Genomic DNA, 18,595 nt, shown 5'->3' on the forward strand with positions numbered 1-18,595 from the left:
GCTTCCTGACTTGCAAGCAGGGTTTTCAAAATGTCTTCCATTTTTGTAATTGAGGATATTTTCAATTTAGAAAAAACATAACACAAACCATCAATGTCCATGCACTTACTAACGCTTGTCCAGTGCCCGCATCCTCCACCATATGTGATACCATGAGAGGCTAGCTCTCAGCGGGACAGGACAAGAAGTGCAATGGACGACAGGTTTGGATACAAACAAAAGGTTTTAATCAAGGGTTCCAGGGGGAATTCACAAGCAACAAAGGTTTGAATAGTGTCTCGTCCAATACTTATCAAAATAAAGTCTCTTCTGATACTTAAATCCAAATAAAGTCTCTTCTGCTACTTAAATCCAAATAAAGTCTCTTCTGATACTTAAATCCAAATAAAGTCTCCTCTGAGGTAAAACTGAAGACGGAGTTCTTTACAAGAGTCTCTAGGCCTCACCCCTCTTGATGTCCTCGTCATGTAGCCTAGCCACCTTAGCTAGGTTCAAATCCAGTGTCCAGTCGTGTGGTCCCAACTGGCAATGAGTTCCACGCAGCAATCAACTTCTCCACCGAGCACAGCAATCGAGCTTGTCTTTCCCCAAACTGCACACTCAGAGGCTCCCTGCCTTAAGAGCCCTGCTCAGCCGCAGGTGTGTGGGTTTAATTGCTGCCCTCCACCAGTGTAATGATATGAGCAAATCGTATTTGCATGTTCTACTAGTGATGCCTGGCTTTAGATCAAAGGAGCATGCGCGCTGCTGCTCCGAGTCAGTCTGATGAGAGCCTACGAGAGCGACACATGTCAATTGCCTTCTCCCTCTAACCAACACAGCTGTCCTAATAAAGAACCTCAACTCTATCCAGAAGTTGTATCATTTACCGAACCCGCTTACACAAAGTAACACATGGTGTCAGAATTGGTCTGGAAGACAAGAGGACGATAAAAGGACTTGGAACGAAAGATTCCACGGAGGAAAGACATTGAGCACAACCCACGGCAGAAAACGGCAGAAATGGAAGCTTTACGTCCACCCACAGCTCTGCAGCTAACAGGTAACGTGGCTGAAAATTGGAAGAGATTTAAGCAACGTTTTGAACTGTATTTGTCTGCAATTGGAGCTGATGAAAGCCATTCAAAGATGAAAGCATCCATGTTTTTGCACGTTGTGGGAGAGGAAGCTCTAGAGGTCTACAATAACTTCACATTTGATGCTGAGGATGACAAGATGAAGCTGTCAAAAATAATGCAAAGGTTTGAAGCTTACTGCATTCCGAAACGCAATGTGACGTTTGAAAGGCACAGATTCTTCACATGTGTACAGACAGTTGGAGAAACTATTGACCAATATGCAAATGAGCTGAGAAACAGATCAAAGACATGTGAGTTCGGTGGATTAACAGAATCACTGATCAAAGACAGAATAGTGTGTGGCATTACAGATAATAAACTGAGAGAAAGGCTACTCAGAGAATCAGATCTGGACCTGGAAAAAGCCTTAGCACTGTGTAGAGCCGCTGAGACTGTTAAATCACAGGCTAAAGAGTTGCTAAATGATTCTAGCTGCAACGTGGATGCAGTGGAAAGAAATGCACACAGATTCAACAAAAACAAGACTGCTGAGATCAAAGCAAGAGTGAGAAAACCCAACAAAAATAGGATACTCAAACAAAAATCTTGTACTCGTTGTGGTACGCAACATCCCCCAAAGCAATGTCCAGCATATGGGAAAATATGTAAAAACTGCGACAAAGCAAATCACTATGCTCGTTGCTGCAGGAACCAAGACATGAAAGGCAAGGTAGATGCAGTAGATGATCATTATGAAGTGGAGGAACTTTATGTGAATGCTGTAAAAGATGAAAGAGAAGAAAGAGATTGGATCACTACACTGAAAGTGAACAACATTCATCTAAAATTCAAATTGGATACTGGAGCCAATGTGAATGTCATTTCAGAGACTGATTTCATGAAGATCAGGCCGAGACCAAAAATACATAAAGCAAATATGAAAGTAACAGCTTATGCGGGTTCAGTCATACCAATGAAAGGAAAATGCATTGTGAATGTGACACATAAAGGCCAATTACATAAGCTATCTTTCATCATAGTTCCAAGGGATGTGCAGGGTCTACTAGGATTGTTGGCATGTGAGAGACTACACCTAGTGAAGAGAGTTTTTGTTGTGGATAGACAAAAAGAGACAGCATATGATCAACTGATGGAGCAGTACAAAGACTTGTTTCAAGGGTTAGGCTGCCTACCAGGAGAACACACAATCAGAGTGGACAAAAGTGTGCCACCAGTCATACATCCATGCAGGAAAGTCCCGTTTGCTCTTCAAAAGCAGCTAAAATCAGAATTGGACAACATGGAGAACAAGCATGTAATAAAGAAAATTGATGAGCCGACTGACTGGGTCAGTTCCCTTGTTGTCGTGGACAAAAAGAATGGAAAACTCAGAATATGCCTGGATCCCAGAGATCTAAACAGAGCCATCAAGAGAGAACACTTCAAGCTACCTACTCGTGAAGAGATTATGGCACAGTTTTCAAAGGCAAAGTATTTCAGCAAGCTGGATGCTTCTTCAGGATTTTGGCAAATGAAGCTGGATGAGCCAAGTTCCAAACTATGTACTTTCAACACTCCGTTTGGAAGATACAGATTCCTAAGACTACCTTTTGGAATTGCTTCAGCTCCTGAAGTTTATCACAAAACAATCAACATGATATATGAGCACTTGGAAGGAGTTGATACCTCGATGGATGACATCATCATTTGGGGTGCCACCAGAGTTCAACATGACGAGAGACTGAAAGCTGTGCTAGAAGCAACAAGAAAAGCAAACCTGAAGCTGAATAAAGAGAAATGTCAGCTAGGTACAACAGAATTGACATTTCTGGGAGATATCCTAAGCAGTGAAGGTATCAGACCAGACCCACGAAAAGTGTCTGCTATAGAAAACATGCCAAGGCCGCAATGCAAAAAAGATGTGCAACGGTTTAATGGGATGATCACTTTCATGGGAAAATTTATACCCAACCTGTCAGAAAAGATGGCCCCACTGAGACAACTAACTGAGAAGAAGATAGAATGGCAATGGAATCATGAGCATGAGAAGGCATGGAATGAACTGAGGAAGCTGCTCACAGAGGAACCAGTACTGAAATTCTATGATCCAGAAAAACCAATCAAAATATCATCGGATGCATCACAGAGTGGGCTTGGTGCAGTACTTCTACAAAAACATGAAGGCTGGCAACCCGTAGCATATGCATCGCGTTCGATGACGGATCCGGAAACACGTTATGCACAAATTGAAAAAGAACTGCTCAGCATTACGTATGCCTGTGAGAGATTTCATCAATTTGTGTCAGGACAAGAAATCAGCGTGGAGACTGATCACAAGCCCTTAATAGCATTGTTTCAAAAGCCACTAAATGACTGTCCACTCCGTATACAGCGAATGATGATCAGGCTACAACGTTACTCACTGAAGGTCGCATACACCCCTGGAAAACTGATGTATACAGCTGACACTCTATCCAGAGCTGTTGACCCGAAGGAGCACTCGAAGGCTAAACTGGATGAAGAAGTTGAAGCTTACGTACACATGATCACCAGTGCATTGCCAGTTGCAGATGCAAAGATGGAGATTATACGGATGGAAACAAACAAGGATGAGACACTGAAACAATTGAAACAAATCATCAAAAATGGATGGCCCGAAGTGAAACAAAATTGTTTACCAGACGCAGCAGAATATTGGAACTACAGGATGGAGTTATCTGTAGTGGATGACATCATATACAAAGGCAGTAAGATTGTCATTCCAAAGACTTTGAGAAGTGAAATGCTCAAAAAGATCCATGAAGGACATCTTGGAATTGAAAAGTGCAAGAAAAGAGCACGACAACTGATGTTCTGGCCTAGAATGAATCAAGACATCACAGATCAAGTGTCGAGATGTACAATTTGCCTCAAATATCAAGCAAATCAACCGGCAGAGCCACTACACCCAAACCAAGCACCAGAAAGACCATACCAGAAGGTGGGTGCTGACCTGTTTTCGTGTCAAGGTAAAGATTATCTTTTGGTCACAGACTACTACTCCCTGTATCCAGAAGTTTGCAGACTGCAAGCTACAACAGCAGAAGCAGTGATAACATGCATAAAGGCCATATTTGCTAGAAACGGGATTGCAAACCAAGTGTTTTCTGATAACGGTCCACAATTCGCCAATGAGAAGTTCAGAAAATTTGCAAAGGAGTGGGACTTTAAACACATAACCTCAAGTCCACATTTTCCACAATCCAATGGCTTGGTGGAAAGTTCTGTCAAGACTGTGAAAAGACTGATGTACAAGGCAACAGACAGTGGAACTGATTTCTACCAGAGCTTGCTGGTGTATCGCACAACGCCGCTCGAGTGTGGTATGTCCCCGGCCCAGCTACTCATGGGACGCGTGCTGAGATCCAACTTACCCATCCCGGAAAACTTGCTGAAGACAAAGGAAGGGGAGAAAGTGAGGAAGATCAAAGAACAACAGAAACAAAAACAAAAGTTCTACCATGACAGAGGAACACGGAACCTACCTGAACTACACACCGGTGACCAAGTACGGTACAAAGACAAAACAGACACATGGTCACAGAAAGGAACTGTTCTGCGTCAGGTCCAACCAAGGTCATACAACATTCAGACAGAGGAAGGTGCTGTTTTAAGAAGAAACCGCCGAGATCTTCTCAAAGAACCAACCATAGCAAGTCAACGAACAGAGGCTGTAACAGAGACTGTTGTAACACCTCTAAATCCAGGACATGCTATCCGAAAATCCTCAAGGAAAGTGATACCACCTGAGAGACTGATTGAAACCATTTAACATGTTTTTCTAAGTGATCATGGTGAAAAAAAAATGATGTGAATGTTTCATTTATTGTTGCAAAAGTTAGAAATACTTTATTCAAGTTTAAGGTTGCTAATTACTGACATAATTAAATTCATTACATTTGTTAAAAGTAAAGAATTCCATTAAGAAAGGGAGATGTAATGATATGAGCAAATCGTATTTGCATGTTCTACTAGTGATGCCTGGCTTTAGATCAAAGGAGCATGCGCGCTGCTGCTCCGAGTCAGTCTGATGAGAGCCTACGAGAGCGACACATGTCAATTGCCTTCTCCCTCTAACCAACACAGCTGTCCTAATAAAGAACCTCAACTCTATCCAGAAGTTGTATCATTTACCGAACCCGCTTACACAAAGTAACACAACCAGGTGGGGCCAAGACTCTCTCTGTATGGAGCCATCTTAGGGGGATGTATTTGCCCTCCAGGACACAGCCTCTCGTGACATCACAATATATATATATATATATATATATATATATAATATTCACCTTATGGATTTGCCTTTATTAGTCTCGCAGTGGAGAAATTGAAAAGTTATGAAAGGAATGAAAGTAGAAAAACAAAATAAAAAGTTGCTGGAAAGGCAGCCACTCGTCTTGAAGTCAAAAGAACACACAAAAAAAAAAACAAATAACATGACAACACAAAGACGCAGAGACTCTTTATATAGCCTAACAGTCTAAATGTTTCCTCTTGTCTTAGACCCTACGTTTATGCTATGCACTTTGAGCAGCCAGACATATATGGACATAAAATGGGACCCAACAGCATCGAAGTGAGTATCTTTGTTTTTTTCCAGCACTATTTCAAACAAACGAAACCAGTGTAATCATCACTCATTTTGTGTGTTCCAGTTGAATTATCCTCTTAGGTTGATTGATAGAATAGTAGGTCAGCTCATGAATGGACTTAAGCAGATGAAATTGCACCGATGTGTCAACATCATCATAGTTGGAGATCACGGTAGGAGTATACTACACAGCAGTACGAATAATTAATGGGAGAGCTCCATTTATTTTAACTGTATATTATATGAATTTTAGGATGCAAACTTCTACTCCTCTTTATCTTTTTAGGTATGGAAGAGGCCCATTGTGGCCAAACGGAGTTCCTCAGCAATTACTTGACAAATGTTGATGATATCATTCTTATTCCTGGATCCTTGGGCAGAATACGTCCAAGATTCCCCAACAATCAAAAATGTAAGAAGCAACGATTCATCCTCTTTTTAAATAAAACTGAAAAAAAATCATCAAATTACAAAATTGTGTTCGCTGATACAAATGCTTGAAAAATACGTTATCTTTGTTTTTGAGTCGGGATGCTGTCGCAGTATGGCCTGCAGTCTGGCTTTTGGAACACTGAGTTCACATGGTGGGTGATATTGTCACTGAAAGTTGTGTTTCCCCAAATCAAATTAGAGTTTAGCTGGCTATAGAGAAGGAAATGATACTGAATTCCTTGGTCAGCATGATGAATGTTATTAAATGCTTATCTTGAAACAGGTAGCGAAAGTATGGGAAACACTTCTGATGACATGTGGAAAGTGTGAGGGGGTCATGTGGACTGTTAAATCTTTTGTACCATCAAATGCCAGGCGGCGAGGGTGCTGGTGAACCGTGAATGATTGATGTCTCATGTGCAGTTGTTACACTGTTGCATGTCAGTTATTGATAGGACCTTTATCCATTGCCTCTCTGAAGGTAGCAAACATAAAACTGGGACATTGCAGACATATCAATTCACCATGTGAACCAAAATACTAAGGGCTTGCCATTGTTTGTGCTGGATGTTCTTGCATTTTCATCTGTTCATCTGCTATTAGTCTGGCTTCAACTACTCTTTCCCAGAGTTTCATTGTAAGGCTCATCAACTTTATTCCTCTGTAGTTGTACAACTCTGCACATCTCCTTTGTTCTTAAAAATGGGCACGTGTATACTTCGTCTCCATTCTTCAGGCATCTGTTCGCCATCTAAGATCTTGTTGAATAACCCAGTAAGGAACACCACCGCCACCTCTCCAAGACACTTCCATACCTCGATTGGTAAATCATCAGGCCCGAGTGCCTTTCCCCCCTTCATCCTCTTCAGCGCCCTCCTCACTTCATCCTTGCTAATGTTTGCCACGTCTTGGTCCACAACAGTCACGTCTTCTACTCTTTGTTCCTTCTCATTTTCCTCATTCATGAATTCTTCAAAGTACTCTTTCCATCTTGCCATCACAATACTGGCACCTGTTAATACTTTGTCATCTCTATCCTTAATCACCCCAACCTGCTGCAGGTCCTTACCATCTTTGTCTCTCTGTCTCGCCAGCCTGTAAAGATCAGTCTCACCTTCCTTGCTGTCCAGCCGGGCATACAAGTCATCATAGGCCTCTTGTTTGGCCTTTGCCACCTTTACTTTAACAGTGCACTGCATCTCCTTGTACTGCTGTCTGCTCTCGTCCATCCTTTCAGTGTCCCACTTCTTTGCTAACCTCTTTCTCTGTATACACTCCTGCACCTCCCGATTCCACCACCAAGTCTACTTATCTACCTTTCTTCCACTTGATATACCAAGTACTTTCCGACCTATGCCTCTGATTATGTTTGCTGTAGTTTGCCAGTCATCTGGAAGGACCTCTTGCGCACCCAGTTCTTGTCTTACCTCCTTCCTAAATGTCATGCAACACTCTTCTTTTTTCAACTTCCACCATTTTGTCCTCACTTCAGCCTTTGGTTTCTTCATCTTCCTCACTGCCAGCGCCATCCTACACACCACCAACCTATGCTGTCTGGCTACACTCTCACCAACCACTACTGTGTACTTCTGCCTCCACTCTTATAGGTCACCCTATGTTCCTGTCTCTTCTCAAAGAAAATATTCACAATAGCCATTTCCATTCTCTTAGCAAAGTCAACCACCATCTATCCTTCAGCGTTCCTCATCTGGAGTCCAAACCTGCCCATCACTTCCTCATCATCTTTGTTTCCTGCGCCAACATGTCCATTAAAGTCTCCACCAACTACAACCCTCTCACTTCTCGGGATGTTCTGTATGACTTCATCAAAGTCCAACCAAAATATCTCCTTCTCCGCCAGCTCACATCCTACTTGTGGGGCATACCCACAAACAACATTGAACATCACACCTTTAATTTCTAGCTTCAGACTTATCATTCTATGTGATACTCTTTTTACTTCTAAGACATTCCTAACAAACTCCTCTTTTAAGATAACCCCAACTCCATTTCTCTTTCTGTCTTCACCATGATAGAACAACTTAAACCCAGACCCTAAGCTTCTAGCCTTGTTCCCTTTCCACCTGGTCTCCTGGACACACAGTATGTCTACCTTCATTCTCTGCAACATGTCAACCAGCTCTCGACCTTTACCTGTCATTGTTCCTACATTCAAAGTTCCTACTCTTAGTTCTATACTCTTGCCGTTCCATTTCTCTCTTTTCCTCCGGGCACACCTCCCTCCTCTCCTTCTTCGCCCAACAGTAGTCAATTTTCCACTGGCACCCTGAAGGTCAACAGTACCAATGGCGGCCGTTGTTAACCCGGGCCTCGACCGATCCGGTATGGGATTCAGAGGTTTGATTCGCATATTTGTTTTGGCAATTTTTTTTTACGTCGTATTCCCTTCCTGACACAAACCTCTGTATTTATCTGGGCTTGGGACCGGCACAATAATACACTGGCTTGTGCCCCCTTGTGGCTACATTCGGACATCAGTGCTATTGCTAAATGTATAAATGTATTTGCCTGTGATGTGTTTATATAGAATTTTTGTTTTTTCTTTGATACACCTTTTATGCAGGACAATGGATGACTTGCAACACATTCCTCGTGTGATTACTCGAGGTGTCACAAAAAGGAGTTTGAATGTCACATTTATATACCAGTACTTTTTAAATTAAAACGACACAGATGTAATGAATTGAACCAAATCAAATAGCTCCACATACAAATATATCGAGATGCATATCGAACCGTCTTTATTGGGGTTTATATCTTTAAAAGAAATGATACAATTACAATACTGAACAATTCATTCAAATATATGTGAAATGACAATTAAAAAGTTCATTGCCTCATGACTTTCTCAACTGTTTGCAAATTAGAATTGTATCGATTGTCATTGTGACCACTGGGAAAGATGCATAATCTTTATCTGATTTTGGTTGCTCCTTTGCCCTATGTCAGTATCACAACATTTGACAACATTTGTAATAACCTTGACAATACATGTATAACTGTTTTCTGTACAAAGGGTATGGAGACCGACTGTGGCAGATGTACTGGTACCCATGTTTCTTTTTACACGGTCAAAAATTAGCATTTTTTGCTGAAACAAAATTTTCTGATGGTGATCACTAAATAATAGAAAAGCTTAAAAGGAAAAAAAAAGTATGGTACACTTTTTTTTTTTTTCATTTTTTTCTTTTGATACATCCAATTCTTACACCGTCACAGAGCACAAAATTGTGTCAGTGTTGAAAGATCAGTCAAAATGCTCTTAAATCAACCAATAGAGGGAAGGAAAATGGACGGTAATTGCTTATATGTCATATTCTAACTGGACTTCATTTGAATTGACTGTTCTCGTGTTTTTTTTTCAGATAGCCCCAGGGCAATTGTTGCAAATCTAACTGTAAGTATGGTCAATTGTTTTCGTTCCTAGGATCAGAAATTATAATATGGTCACATTCATGGCCAAACCTTTTTTTTGCAGTGTAAGAAACCAGATCAGCATTTTAGGCCTTATTTAAAGCAGTATCTGCCAAAGAGACTACACTACGCTAATAACCGACGGATTGAGGATGTACATCTTTTGGTGGACAGGAAATGGCACATTGCCAGGTGATATTTAACATTTTTATTATAATCTCTTTCGATTATTTCAGAATCGATATCCATCTTTCTTTCACGTGGTGGTTGTGAATATGAGCTTCTGTCAGTCATACAGTATGTCGATGTGGAAGGTGGGAACAGTGGTAATCTCCCATCAAGCCAGAGAAGCCATAGTAAATTGTGATAACCTCAGTGTTTTTCTTCCTGGGTCATTGTGTGTATAAGTTTTGATTGATTATGCCGTTGTAGTCATTGACATTGTTCATTCATCATGTTGTATTCTCTAACTAACATTGCTAATTCTTTTACATCTATCTTGATTTTATCACTTCAGGAAACCACCGGAAGTAAAGAGGCTTTGTGGCTTCTTTGGTGACCATGGATATGACAATAAAATCAACAGTATGCAGGTACAGTAAAGTCTCGTTATATCGATATCGGTTATATCGATAGTACCGCTTATTACGATACTATTTCTATGAACGCAAGGAGAAAATGACATGCGCGCAGGGTCGGATATATCGATAGTCCCGGTTATATCTATATTTTTTCGGACTCCCGAGAATATCGATATAACGAGACTTTACTGTATTTAAAAAAAATGTCATAAACACGTTGTGCTGATCAGTGGTTTCAAAATTAACCTCAACTCTCCTTTCAGACAATATTTTTGGGATATGGACCTTCCTTTAAATTCAAGACAAAAGTTCCAGTCTTTGAAAACATTGAGCTTTATAATGTTATGTGTGGTAAGATACGTTTGTTTATTTATGATTTTTTGGGGAGGATATCGTATTAAATGAGTGTGTGAATATGGGAAAGGAAAAAAGCATTGCACTCGTCTGTTTAATTTATATCGCAATTAAAAATGGCTGCAGCTGAGGCAAATCCAATATGAAAACAATTTAATCAGAATCATCTTTCATTCCTTTCATCACTTTGCTGCTGTGAAATGTAAATTTCTCTACTGCGAGACGAATAAAGGCAAATCCAATCTTTATTGCCAAGTATGTAGAACACACAAGGAATTTGTTTCCGGTTGCACACGCTGCACTAGTATCACCATCAAAAAAATGCAAATTTAACATAATTTAACAAGGTAAAAATAAATTCAATTAAACTAGGGGAATATCTCAACTGACTTTGTACACCAGGAAATAAAAATGTGTTTGGGGTGGTTTTTGAAAATCTTTTCTATTTTGCCCTGTGATTGGCTGGCAACCAATTCAGGCTGTCCCCCGCCGACTGCCCATAGACAGCTAGCTAGGATGGGCTCCAGCAGCCCCAGCAATCCGAGTGCGCAATAAGCGGTTCGGTGTGAATGACAGATGAATGAATCTCTATAAAAAATAAATTATAAAAACACTTTTAAAAGAGGGCATGCATTGGTATAAAAGAGGAGAAATGTGCATTTTATTGTATAGTAATAGTAATGACTGTATTTGTTGTATTTATTATTATTGTTTATTATAACTTTCAGAGTTTGTTCTTTACAAGAGTGATTCTCTCTTTAACTTCGGCTTTTTGTTTATTTATTTTGGTTTCAGATCTTCTTGGTCTAACACCAGCACCCAATAATGGAACCCACGGCAGTCTGAACCACCTTCTAAGAAACCCTTTCTACAAACCTACAATGCCAGAGGAAGTTTCAAAGCCAATCACTTCAGCTCAAATTCATACAGGAACAGACGACCTTGGCTGCAATTGCAATTACAAGGTCTACTATGACATTGTTACATATCTTGGCCAACTATGAACTTTACAGTTCATAGTTGACGTGAAGTTATTCACGATAGTGTCATAAATATGCAATATCTCTATTTCTAATGTAGACAGCAATGCTCATGGCACCTCATTAATTAATTGACTTTAAAAAAATCTGATGTTAATTTGATCTGCCAAATATTCAGTGGACCCCCACATACTAGTAGTTTGACACCCACATATTCCCGTTTTTTTTCTGAAATATTCTCAGTTTCAAACATTAACTTGTTTCCCAAAGCATACTGATGGGCATCAATTATACTCCATATTTTTTTTCCATTCGCATGTCTATCCCCCATGGATCTCTGGATCCACTCTATCATTTGAAAGAATCAAAGTCTATAAAATCCATAATTAACTTTGATTTGAATGATGAATTTCTACTGCTACAAGGACAACATGGACAAAATACATGTTCTATGAATGTAATTTATATCAGTTTTTTTCTGACATGTTTTTTTTTTCTGGAAACCACACAGTACAGTATAGAATCACCAAATAAAAGAAAAAGCCTTTGAGTTGGAGTGGTGGTTATTGAGGTGCTGCAGAGGTATAAATGAAAAATGATTCTGATGTGGCACCTGATGACTTGTACTCTTAATCATGAAAGGCAGAACAAAAGAAGACATTTCATTTGAAGGGTAGAGAGAAACATAACACAGGCAAGAAAATAGAAATAAATGCAGTGTATTAAGAAAGTTGATATCGCTTACTGAATTAAAGGCAAAACGGTTAGAGTGATTTGTTTCTAAACCTCTTAAACATGTTTTAAATATAAGTGCTGAATCTGTGCAAATACAGAACATTTTTTCTTGCTGAATTATGACCAAACTCACCATTTCAGTTGTCCAAATGTTTTGGGCCGAGATGAAACAAGCCCACGTTTCACTGGTGTTTAGGGCAATGATTGTCATGTTGTCTGCAAACTTAATGATGTTGGTGCCATCTTGGGAGATGTTATGTTACAGATGAAGATGGTATACATGTGAGAGCTGAGCGCACATACCCTTGTAGGATCCCAATGCTGTCTTGGCTCCTATGGCAAGCTCTTGACTTTTTAGGCCTTCCTGTTTTCAGAGTTGTGTGAGGGCACAATGATTTACCTTGTCGACAACATTGTCAGTGGAGCAGTTCGGAAGCATAATGGAGGTCCAGTTTGTCCTCTTGGTGTGTTGATAATTTTCAGTAACATCTAAGGCAAATCGATGAGAAGGTTTCTTCAGCCGTCATCTGTACAAATTTGAAGGTTTCGGTCCTCTGCTCCCCCCAACCTGAGAGTAGGGACCTATCATAGCTGTATCCGGCGCCGCCATGTCTGGACATTAGGGATATATAAATAGGGCCGATACGACCAGTCAGACTTTAGTTCGCTGACGAAGCCTCTTGGATAGGAGACGAAACGTCCGAAACCTTCAAATTTGTACAGATGACGGCTGAAGAAACCTTCTCATCGATGGACCACTCCTGTACGACTGAGAGCTTACACAGACGTATCTAAGGCAAATTTATCAAATTTTACATTTAGTATGAATCACTCCCAGTTTATCTTGGGGTTTTAATTCAGCTAGATTTTTCCACGCTTGCTGATGACAATATTTTTGACACGTGTTGATCTGTGAAGACCGAGGCATACCGGTATTCCTTTAAGTCTGCAGAGCTGTCCTCACAATAGCACCAATTTCTTAATTCTAAACTTAAACAGCTGTTTAGTGGGGTTGGGGTGTTGGAGGAGCTCTAGATAGGCAGAGAAGCACAGGAATGTCATCAGATGTCATCTATGCACATCTTTTTGTGCATACTTGACATTATTAATTTGATACAAAGTTGGACTATTTAAGTTTTTTAAGAACAGATATGAGGTTGCAGTAACTGATATCTCACACTGAAACACACATTTTATGCGTCCATAGCCTTGTGATTATCAAATATTTAATCCAGTCAAGTGAACACTGTATATTTGAAAACTACCTTTGAAAACTAAAAAAAAAACAATTTAAGCAGAACTCATGGGTACAATGTTGAAGAGAAATGCAGCACTAATTCATGCCATTCCTAATATTTTAGCTTTCTGTTGGCAAGCGTTGGTTGTACTGACCTATTAAGAGCTGCACACACCTCTCACACAGACTTCACACTCAAAAAAAAGTTGCTATGCATGTAATTGACCATTGTGTAGTCGCAAACTAAATAAAGGATTGGGAGGGTGAGGGAGAGGAGCAAAGAGAGGGAGAAAGGGGCTTTGTGTACATATGTTTACTGTTTGTAGTATTCCAAGATTGTGCATGCATCTTGCTTGGACCGCATGAAATTCTCCTGGTGCTCCAGCTTAGCCACTACAGACCTAATATCGTATGCAATCTTTTCTTTATCATGGCAGTGAAATTGGCTGATGTCTGAAATAGAAAATCCGTGCAGCCTTTTTGATTATTATGTTGATCAATGTCAAGAGACATTTTTTTCCTCCCCCCTCTTCATTCTTTTTGCAGTTTCGAGTAAAAAGACGGGACCCAAGAGGTTTGAAAGTAACCATTGCACGAGGCTATAATCTGGAGTCACTCTGGCTGTGTATTTTACAGAACCAAGTGGAAGAGCTAAATCAGCGACTGAGGCAAGCAATTGATGGTCAGTGCAAACTGATGCTACAAATCGTGCAATTAGTTGGCCCCTGCAATTTGTGGGGGGTAAGGTCGCACATCGTGAAAATCTGTGTACAATTAATGCCCATTGAATTGCATTAGTGGAGTATTTTTTTGAATGCCTCCACATAGCACACCTTCACAATAATGTTGAAAGCATTCAACATAGGACTTCCACAAGAAATGGGGAACATTTTGAGGGGGGAAAATAGTTGCAATTTGCAAATCAGTGGCTGCCGAACCGCAAGTATGTGGGGGTGGACTATACGCACACCTTGTCATCCTATAGCAAATCTTTAATAGTGCAAACATACAATAAACCTGACCTCCAAATCATTGATCAAATGATTGAGATAAAATTGATCACCTCTGCATGTAAATGGTATTTTTATTTCAAAGAAAGTATGAAATTGCCTTTTTGTTGTCCATCTATAGTGCAATACCGTACAAAGCATTCCATTATGGATAAAAATGGCTTCTTTATTTCTGCAGTCTTTATTTGTGTATGTATGTATATACAGTATTTTAAAATTATTATTTATGTATTTTTTTTATTTATTTTTTAGACAGTAGAAATATGCCATACGGTCGACCTGCAGTACGATACCATACAAAGTATTCTATTCTGCACCACACTGACTATGTCTGTGGCTACAATGAGGATCTTGCAATGCCACTGTGGACTTCATACACCATTAGCCGGAAGGTACTGTACATTTTATTTGCTTTCCTCCCCCCAATGCATTGAGTTTTGTCAAGACTTAGTTGTTATTGTTTCACATCAAATGTTAAGTGTATGGGGAGAGGCTTTCTCAAATGATGCGTTATTTCCACAAAGCTGTGAGATAGTATTTGCCTCACTACAGATTTCTGTGTTCTTTGCATATTTATCACATATAAAGGTTTCGGTTCATCGTAGACATTTTAATATCACACAGGGACTAGCCAATGAATCCAAATGTAATTTGTCAATGCCAATGTAATTTGTTCAAACACAAAAATAATTCAAAACGACCTGTTTCCCGATGAAAAAGTAATCACAACCTTCTTGTTAAATCACACATTGTGATTCTTTTCTGACAATCTGTCAGAAAAGTAACATAAGATACAAGATCTGGAATAAACATACGCATGCTACAATCCAAAGAAATTCAAGAACAAAAGAGAAACAATTATTTAACTCTATCTGTCTGGAAAAGATTAAAATGCCAATCCCAGGATTCTGGGGCTTCAGCAAACCGCTGTCAGAGCCTTTATTCCCAAATGGATGAAACTGGAAGAAGTGGCAAACATTCCGAGGAGTAGTCGACCAGCTAAAATTACTCTAAGAGTGTGATGATAACTCATCCAGAAGGTTTAAAAAAAATCAGTCACACAAAGAATTTCAGACGTTGCTAGCTTCAGTTCAGGTTAGTGTCCGTGACTATTAAAAAAAAGGTATTTAAGGGAGCGTTCCAAGTTAAACGATTGCTGTCCAAATGAACAAACGCGCTCGTCTGACTTTTGCTCAAAGACTTCTTGATGATTGTCAAGACTTGTGGAAATACATTCTGTCAACTGAAGAATCAACAATCCAAATTTTTGTAAGAGGCTTGGGGTAAAAATAGCACATTTGATAAAAAAACATCATTCCAACAGTAAAATCAATAATATATGGTGTTGGCAATGTCATGGTCTATGGTTGCTTTACTATCTAACGACCGTGACTTGCTGTGATTTATGGCACAATAAATTCTGCTGTCTGCCAGAAAATCCTGAAGGAGAATGTCCGACAATTAATTTGCAACCTCAAACCCAAGCACTCTTGGATCAGGCAGCAGGAAAATTATCCAAAATACACAAGCAAGTCCACGACTGAATTGCTAAAAGTAATAATTTATAATCATGTTTTTAAGTGGCCAAGTCAAAGTCGATACAGAAAAAAGAGTGGGCCAAAATTCTTACACAGTGATGTGTCAACAATTATTTTAAACGCTTTATTTCAGTTATTGCTGCTAAGGGTAGCACAACCCGTTCTTAGGTTAACATTTTCACACAAGAACAGGTAGGTTTGTATTTGTCTCCGTTTCTAATAAATTAGCAAAGAACCCAGAAATCAAGTAAATTGTGCACTATACACAGCAAACAAATGAATGTGAACAAAAGCTGCAACAAGCAGGAATATTTTATCCCATGTTAATGAAATACGCAATATTTAAACACTGTCCTCTATGTTGTCATTCAGCTAGAAGTGTCTGCTTTGCCGGATGTCCTGATGAACTGTGTTCGGCCAGATGCGAGAGTCCAATCAGCTTTCATGCAGTCCTGTACAAAGTACAAGGCAGAAAAACATGTCACACATGCCTTCCTATACCCACCACGTTAGTGAAAATTGTATTGTACCTGAAAAGAAATCTAACCATTTTTTTCATATTGATGTTATTATAATACGATACAATATCTGGATGACATTTTTGGAACACCTGACAAATACCTCTGTAAAAATGGGAGAACGTGTGGATTCCTTCTTTTCTTTAACCAATTGAGAAGTTTTCCTTTTTGCATGTCAAGAGGCGAGCAAGAGCTTTAAGGAGGATTGGCTGACTCTAAAGTAAAGCGCATTACAGGAATCAAGCCGAGATGTGACAAAGGCATGAATTACTGATTTAAGATGCTCATGAGAGAGGAGAGGTTTGATTTTAGCCAGTTGCCCAAGATGAAAGAAGCTGGATTTAACATCAGCAGCAATTTGTCGGTCGGGTTTAAAGTCATTGTCCAGTTTCAGACCCAAGTTTGAGACTGTTGACTTCGGATAAGGAGCCAGGGGGCCCAAGTCAACGGGATGAGATGTACACGGGCCAGTGGGACCAAACAGTGTGTGTATATATATATATATATATATATATATATATATATTGATGTCATGAGAGGCTAGCTCTCAGCAGGACAGGACAAGGAGCGCAATGGGCGACAGGTTTGAATGCATACAAAGGTTTTAATAAGGTTTCAGGGGGAATTCACAAACAACAAAGGCAAGAACGGCATCTCTTCCAATACTTAAATCATAATAAAGTCTCTGAAACTGAAGACGGAGTTCTTTTCCATGTGTTTCTAGGCCTCACCCCTCTTAATGTCCTTCCTAGGTAGTCTAGCCACCTTTAGCAAGGTCCAAATCCAGTGTTCTGTCGTATGGTCCCAACTGGCGATGAAATTCATGCAGCAATCAGTTTCTCCACAGAGCACAGCGATGGAGCTTGTCTCCCCCGACTTCCACTCTCAGAGGCTCTCTGCCTAAAAAGCCTTGCTTCCCTATCAAGCCGTAATCAGCCACAGGTGTGGGGTTTGAATTGCTGCCTTCCACCAGATGGGGCCAAAACGCTCTCTGGGTGGAGCCATTTTAGGGGAATGTATTTGCCCTCCAGGACTCAGCCTCTCGTGACATCACTATATATATATATATATATATATATATATAGAGCACTGCATAAGAAATTTCACGCAGCACCCGGGCTCACCTCCGTAACGTGCTGGGTGTGGTAAGGGGAGACCGCGACTGCTAACTGAGGGGGTGGGGAGCCCTGTCAAAGTCGCGGCGCGTGTCATGTCCGCACGAGGCAAATAAACAAAACAACCTCGTCGGACAAAAAGGAACTGAATCCGAAGTACCCGATGGAGGCAGTAGATGAGTTCAAAAGGTTTTACTAGACACGCAGGGGAACACCAAACAAAACGACAGCACAAAGGGAGAACGACCAACCTTGCATACAGCAGTAGAGAATCACGAAAGGGAATACACCGGCGAATATTGAGCCTAACCGGGTGACTTATAGTCAGAAGGCACATTAGTGAATGGAAATCAGGTGTGCGAGCCCAAGGAACAGGGAAGGGGAGGGGCGCGCCCCTGACGCCAATCAGGATGTGGCATCTATACAGTGCCAGTTTTAGAAATAGTTTGACAATGCAAAAAATGATTTTATAGAAGTGTAAGTCTGAATTTAATAGTTGTAGAAAAATGTTGATATTGAAGCTAAAATTGACTTAATATTTCAACAGAATTATCCACCAGCATTGAGAAGAAATATGAAGCCCTTTTTATAACCAACACTGTTCCTATGTATCCTGCATTTAAGAGTAAGTATATCATTTTCCATTTATTGTCCACTTCCTTCCCACATACTAGAACAATGGGGCTAATTTCTGGAACAAATATGTTAATCATTTGATGAATATGACATAATATATCAAAATCCCAACCTCTTTTCTGATGTATGCATTTGAAAGTAATCTAAAAAAAAACATTTTGTGCAGCCATTTATCATGTGGGCAAAAATATTGGAACAGGCAAGTGAACACTGCATTTGTGCTAGTTTGAAGTAGAACCAACATGAAACAAAAAAGACAAAGGCAATTGCACAGCCGAAAGGTCAGAAAAGCTGGAAAATCAATCAGAACCATTACACGAGCGATAGCCTCAGCAAACC

General features: G+C 40.0%; 1 protein-coding gene across 7 annotated transcripts in view; it reads left to right on the plus strand.

Moving 5' to 3' along the window:
- The window catches only part of enpp2 (ectonucleotide pyrophosphatase/phosphodiesterase 2), a 76,078-nt gene that overhangs the window by 29,445 nt on the left and 28,038 nt on the right, over nucleotides 1–18,595 (plus strand). For 5 of the 7 annotated variants that reach the window (XR_016115438.1, XM_088999714.1, XM_088999709.1 and 2 more), the window contains 12 exons: nucleotides 5,598–5,670; nucleotides 5,750–5,858; nucleotides 5,972–6,097; nucleotides 9,504–9,535; nucleotides 9,617–9,744; nucleotides 10,070–10,145; nucleotides 10,397–10,484; nucleotides 11,283–11,452; nucleotides 13,986–14,121; nucleotides 14,702–14,841; nucleotides 16,360–16,495; nucleotides 18,168–18,245. Coding sequence is in view for 6 of the 7 variants with exons in the window: in XM_088999714.1 (XP_088855840.1) it covers nucleotides 5,598–5,670; nucleotides 5,750–5,858; nucleotides 5,972–6,097; nucleotides 9,504–9,535; nucleotides 9,617–9,744; nucleotides 10,070–10,145; nucleotides 10,397–10,484; nucleotides 11,283–11,452; nucleotides 13,986–14,121; nucleotides 14,702–14,841; nucleotides 16,360–16,495; nucleotides 18,168–18,245 (1,292 nt within the window). In the remaining variant the exon portion in view is untranslated. The remainder of the gene's footprint in view (nucleotides 1–5,597; nucleotides 5,671–5,749; nucleotides 5,859–5,971; nucleotides 6,098–9,503; nucleotides 9,536–9,616; nucleotides 9,745–10,069; nucleotides 10,146–10,396; nucleotides 10,485–11,282; nucleotides 11,453–13,985; nucleotides 14,122–14,701; nucleotides 14,842–16,359; nucleotides 16,496–18,167; nucleotides 18,246–18,595) is intronic. The other 2 variants (XM_088999712.1, XM_088999713.1) reach the window with 1 other exon arrangement.

Source organism: Hippocampus bargibanti, linkage group LG06 (genome assembly GCF_051943395.1).
Source record: "Hippocampus bargibanti isolate YZ-2025 linkage group LG06, ASM5194339v1, whole genome shotgun sequence".
Lineage (NCBI taxonomy): Eukaryota > Metazoa > Chordata > Actinopteri > Syngnathiformes > Syngnathidae > Hippocampus > Hippocampus bargibanti.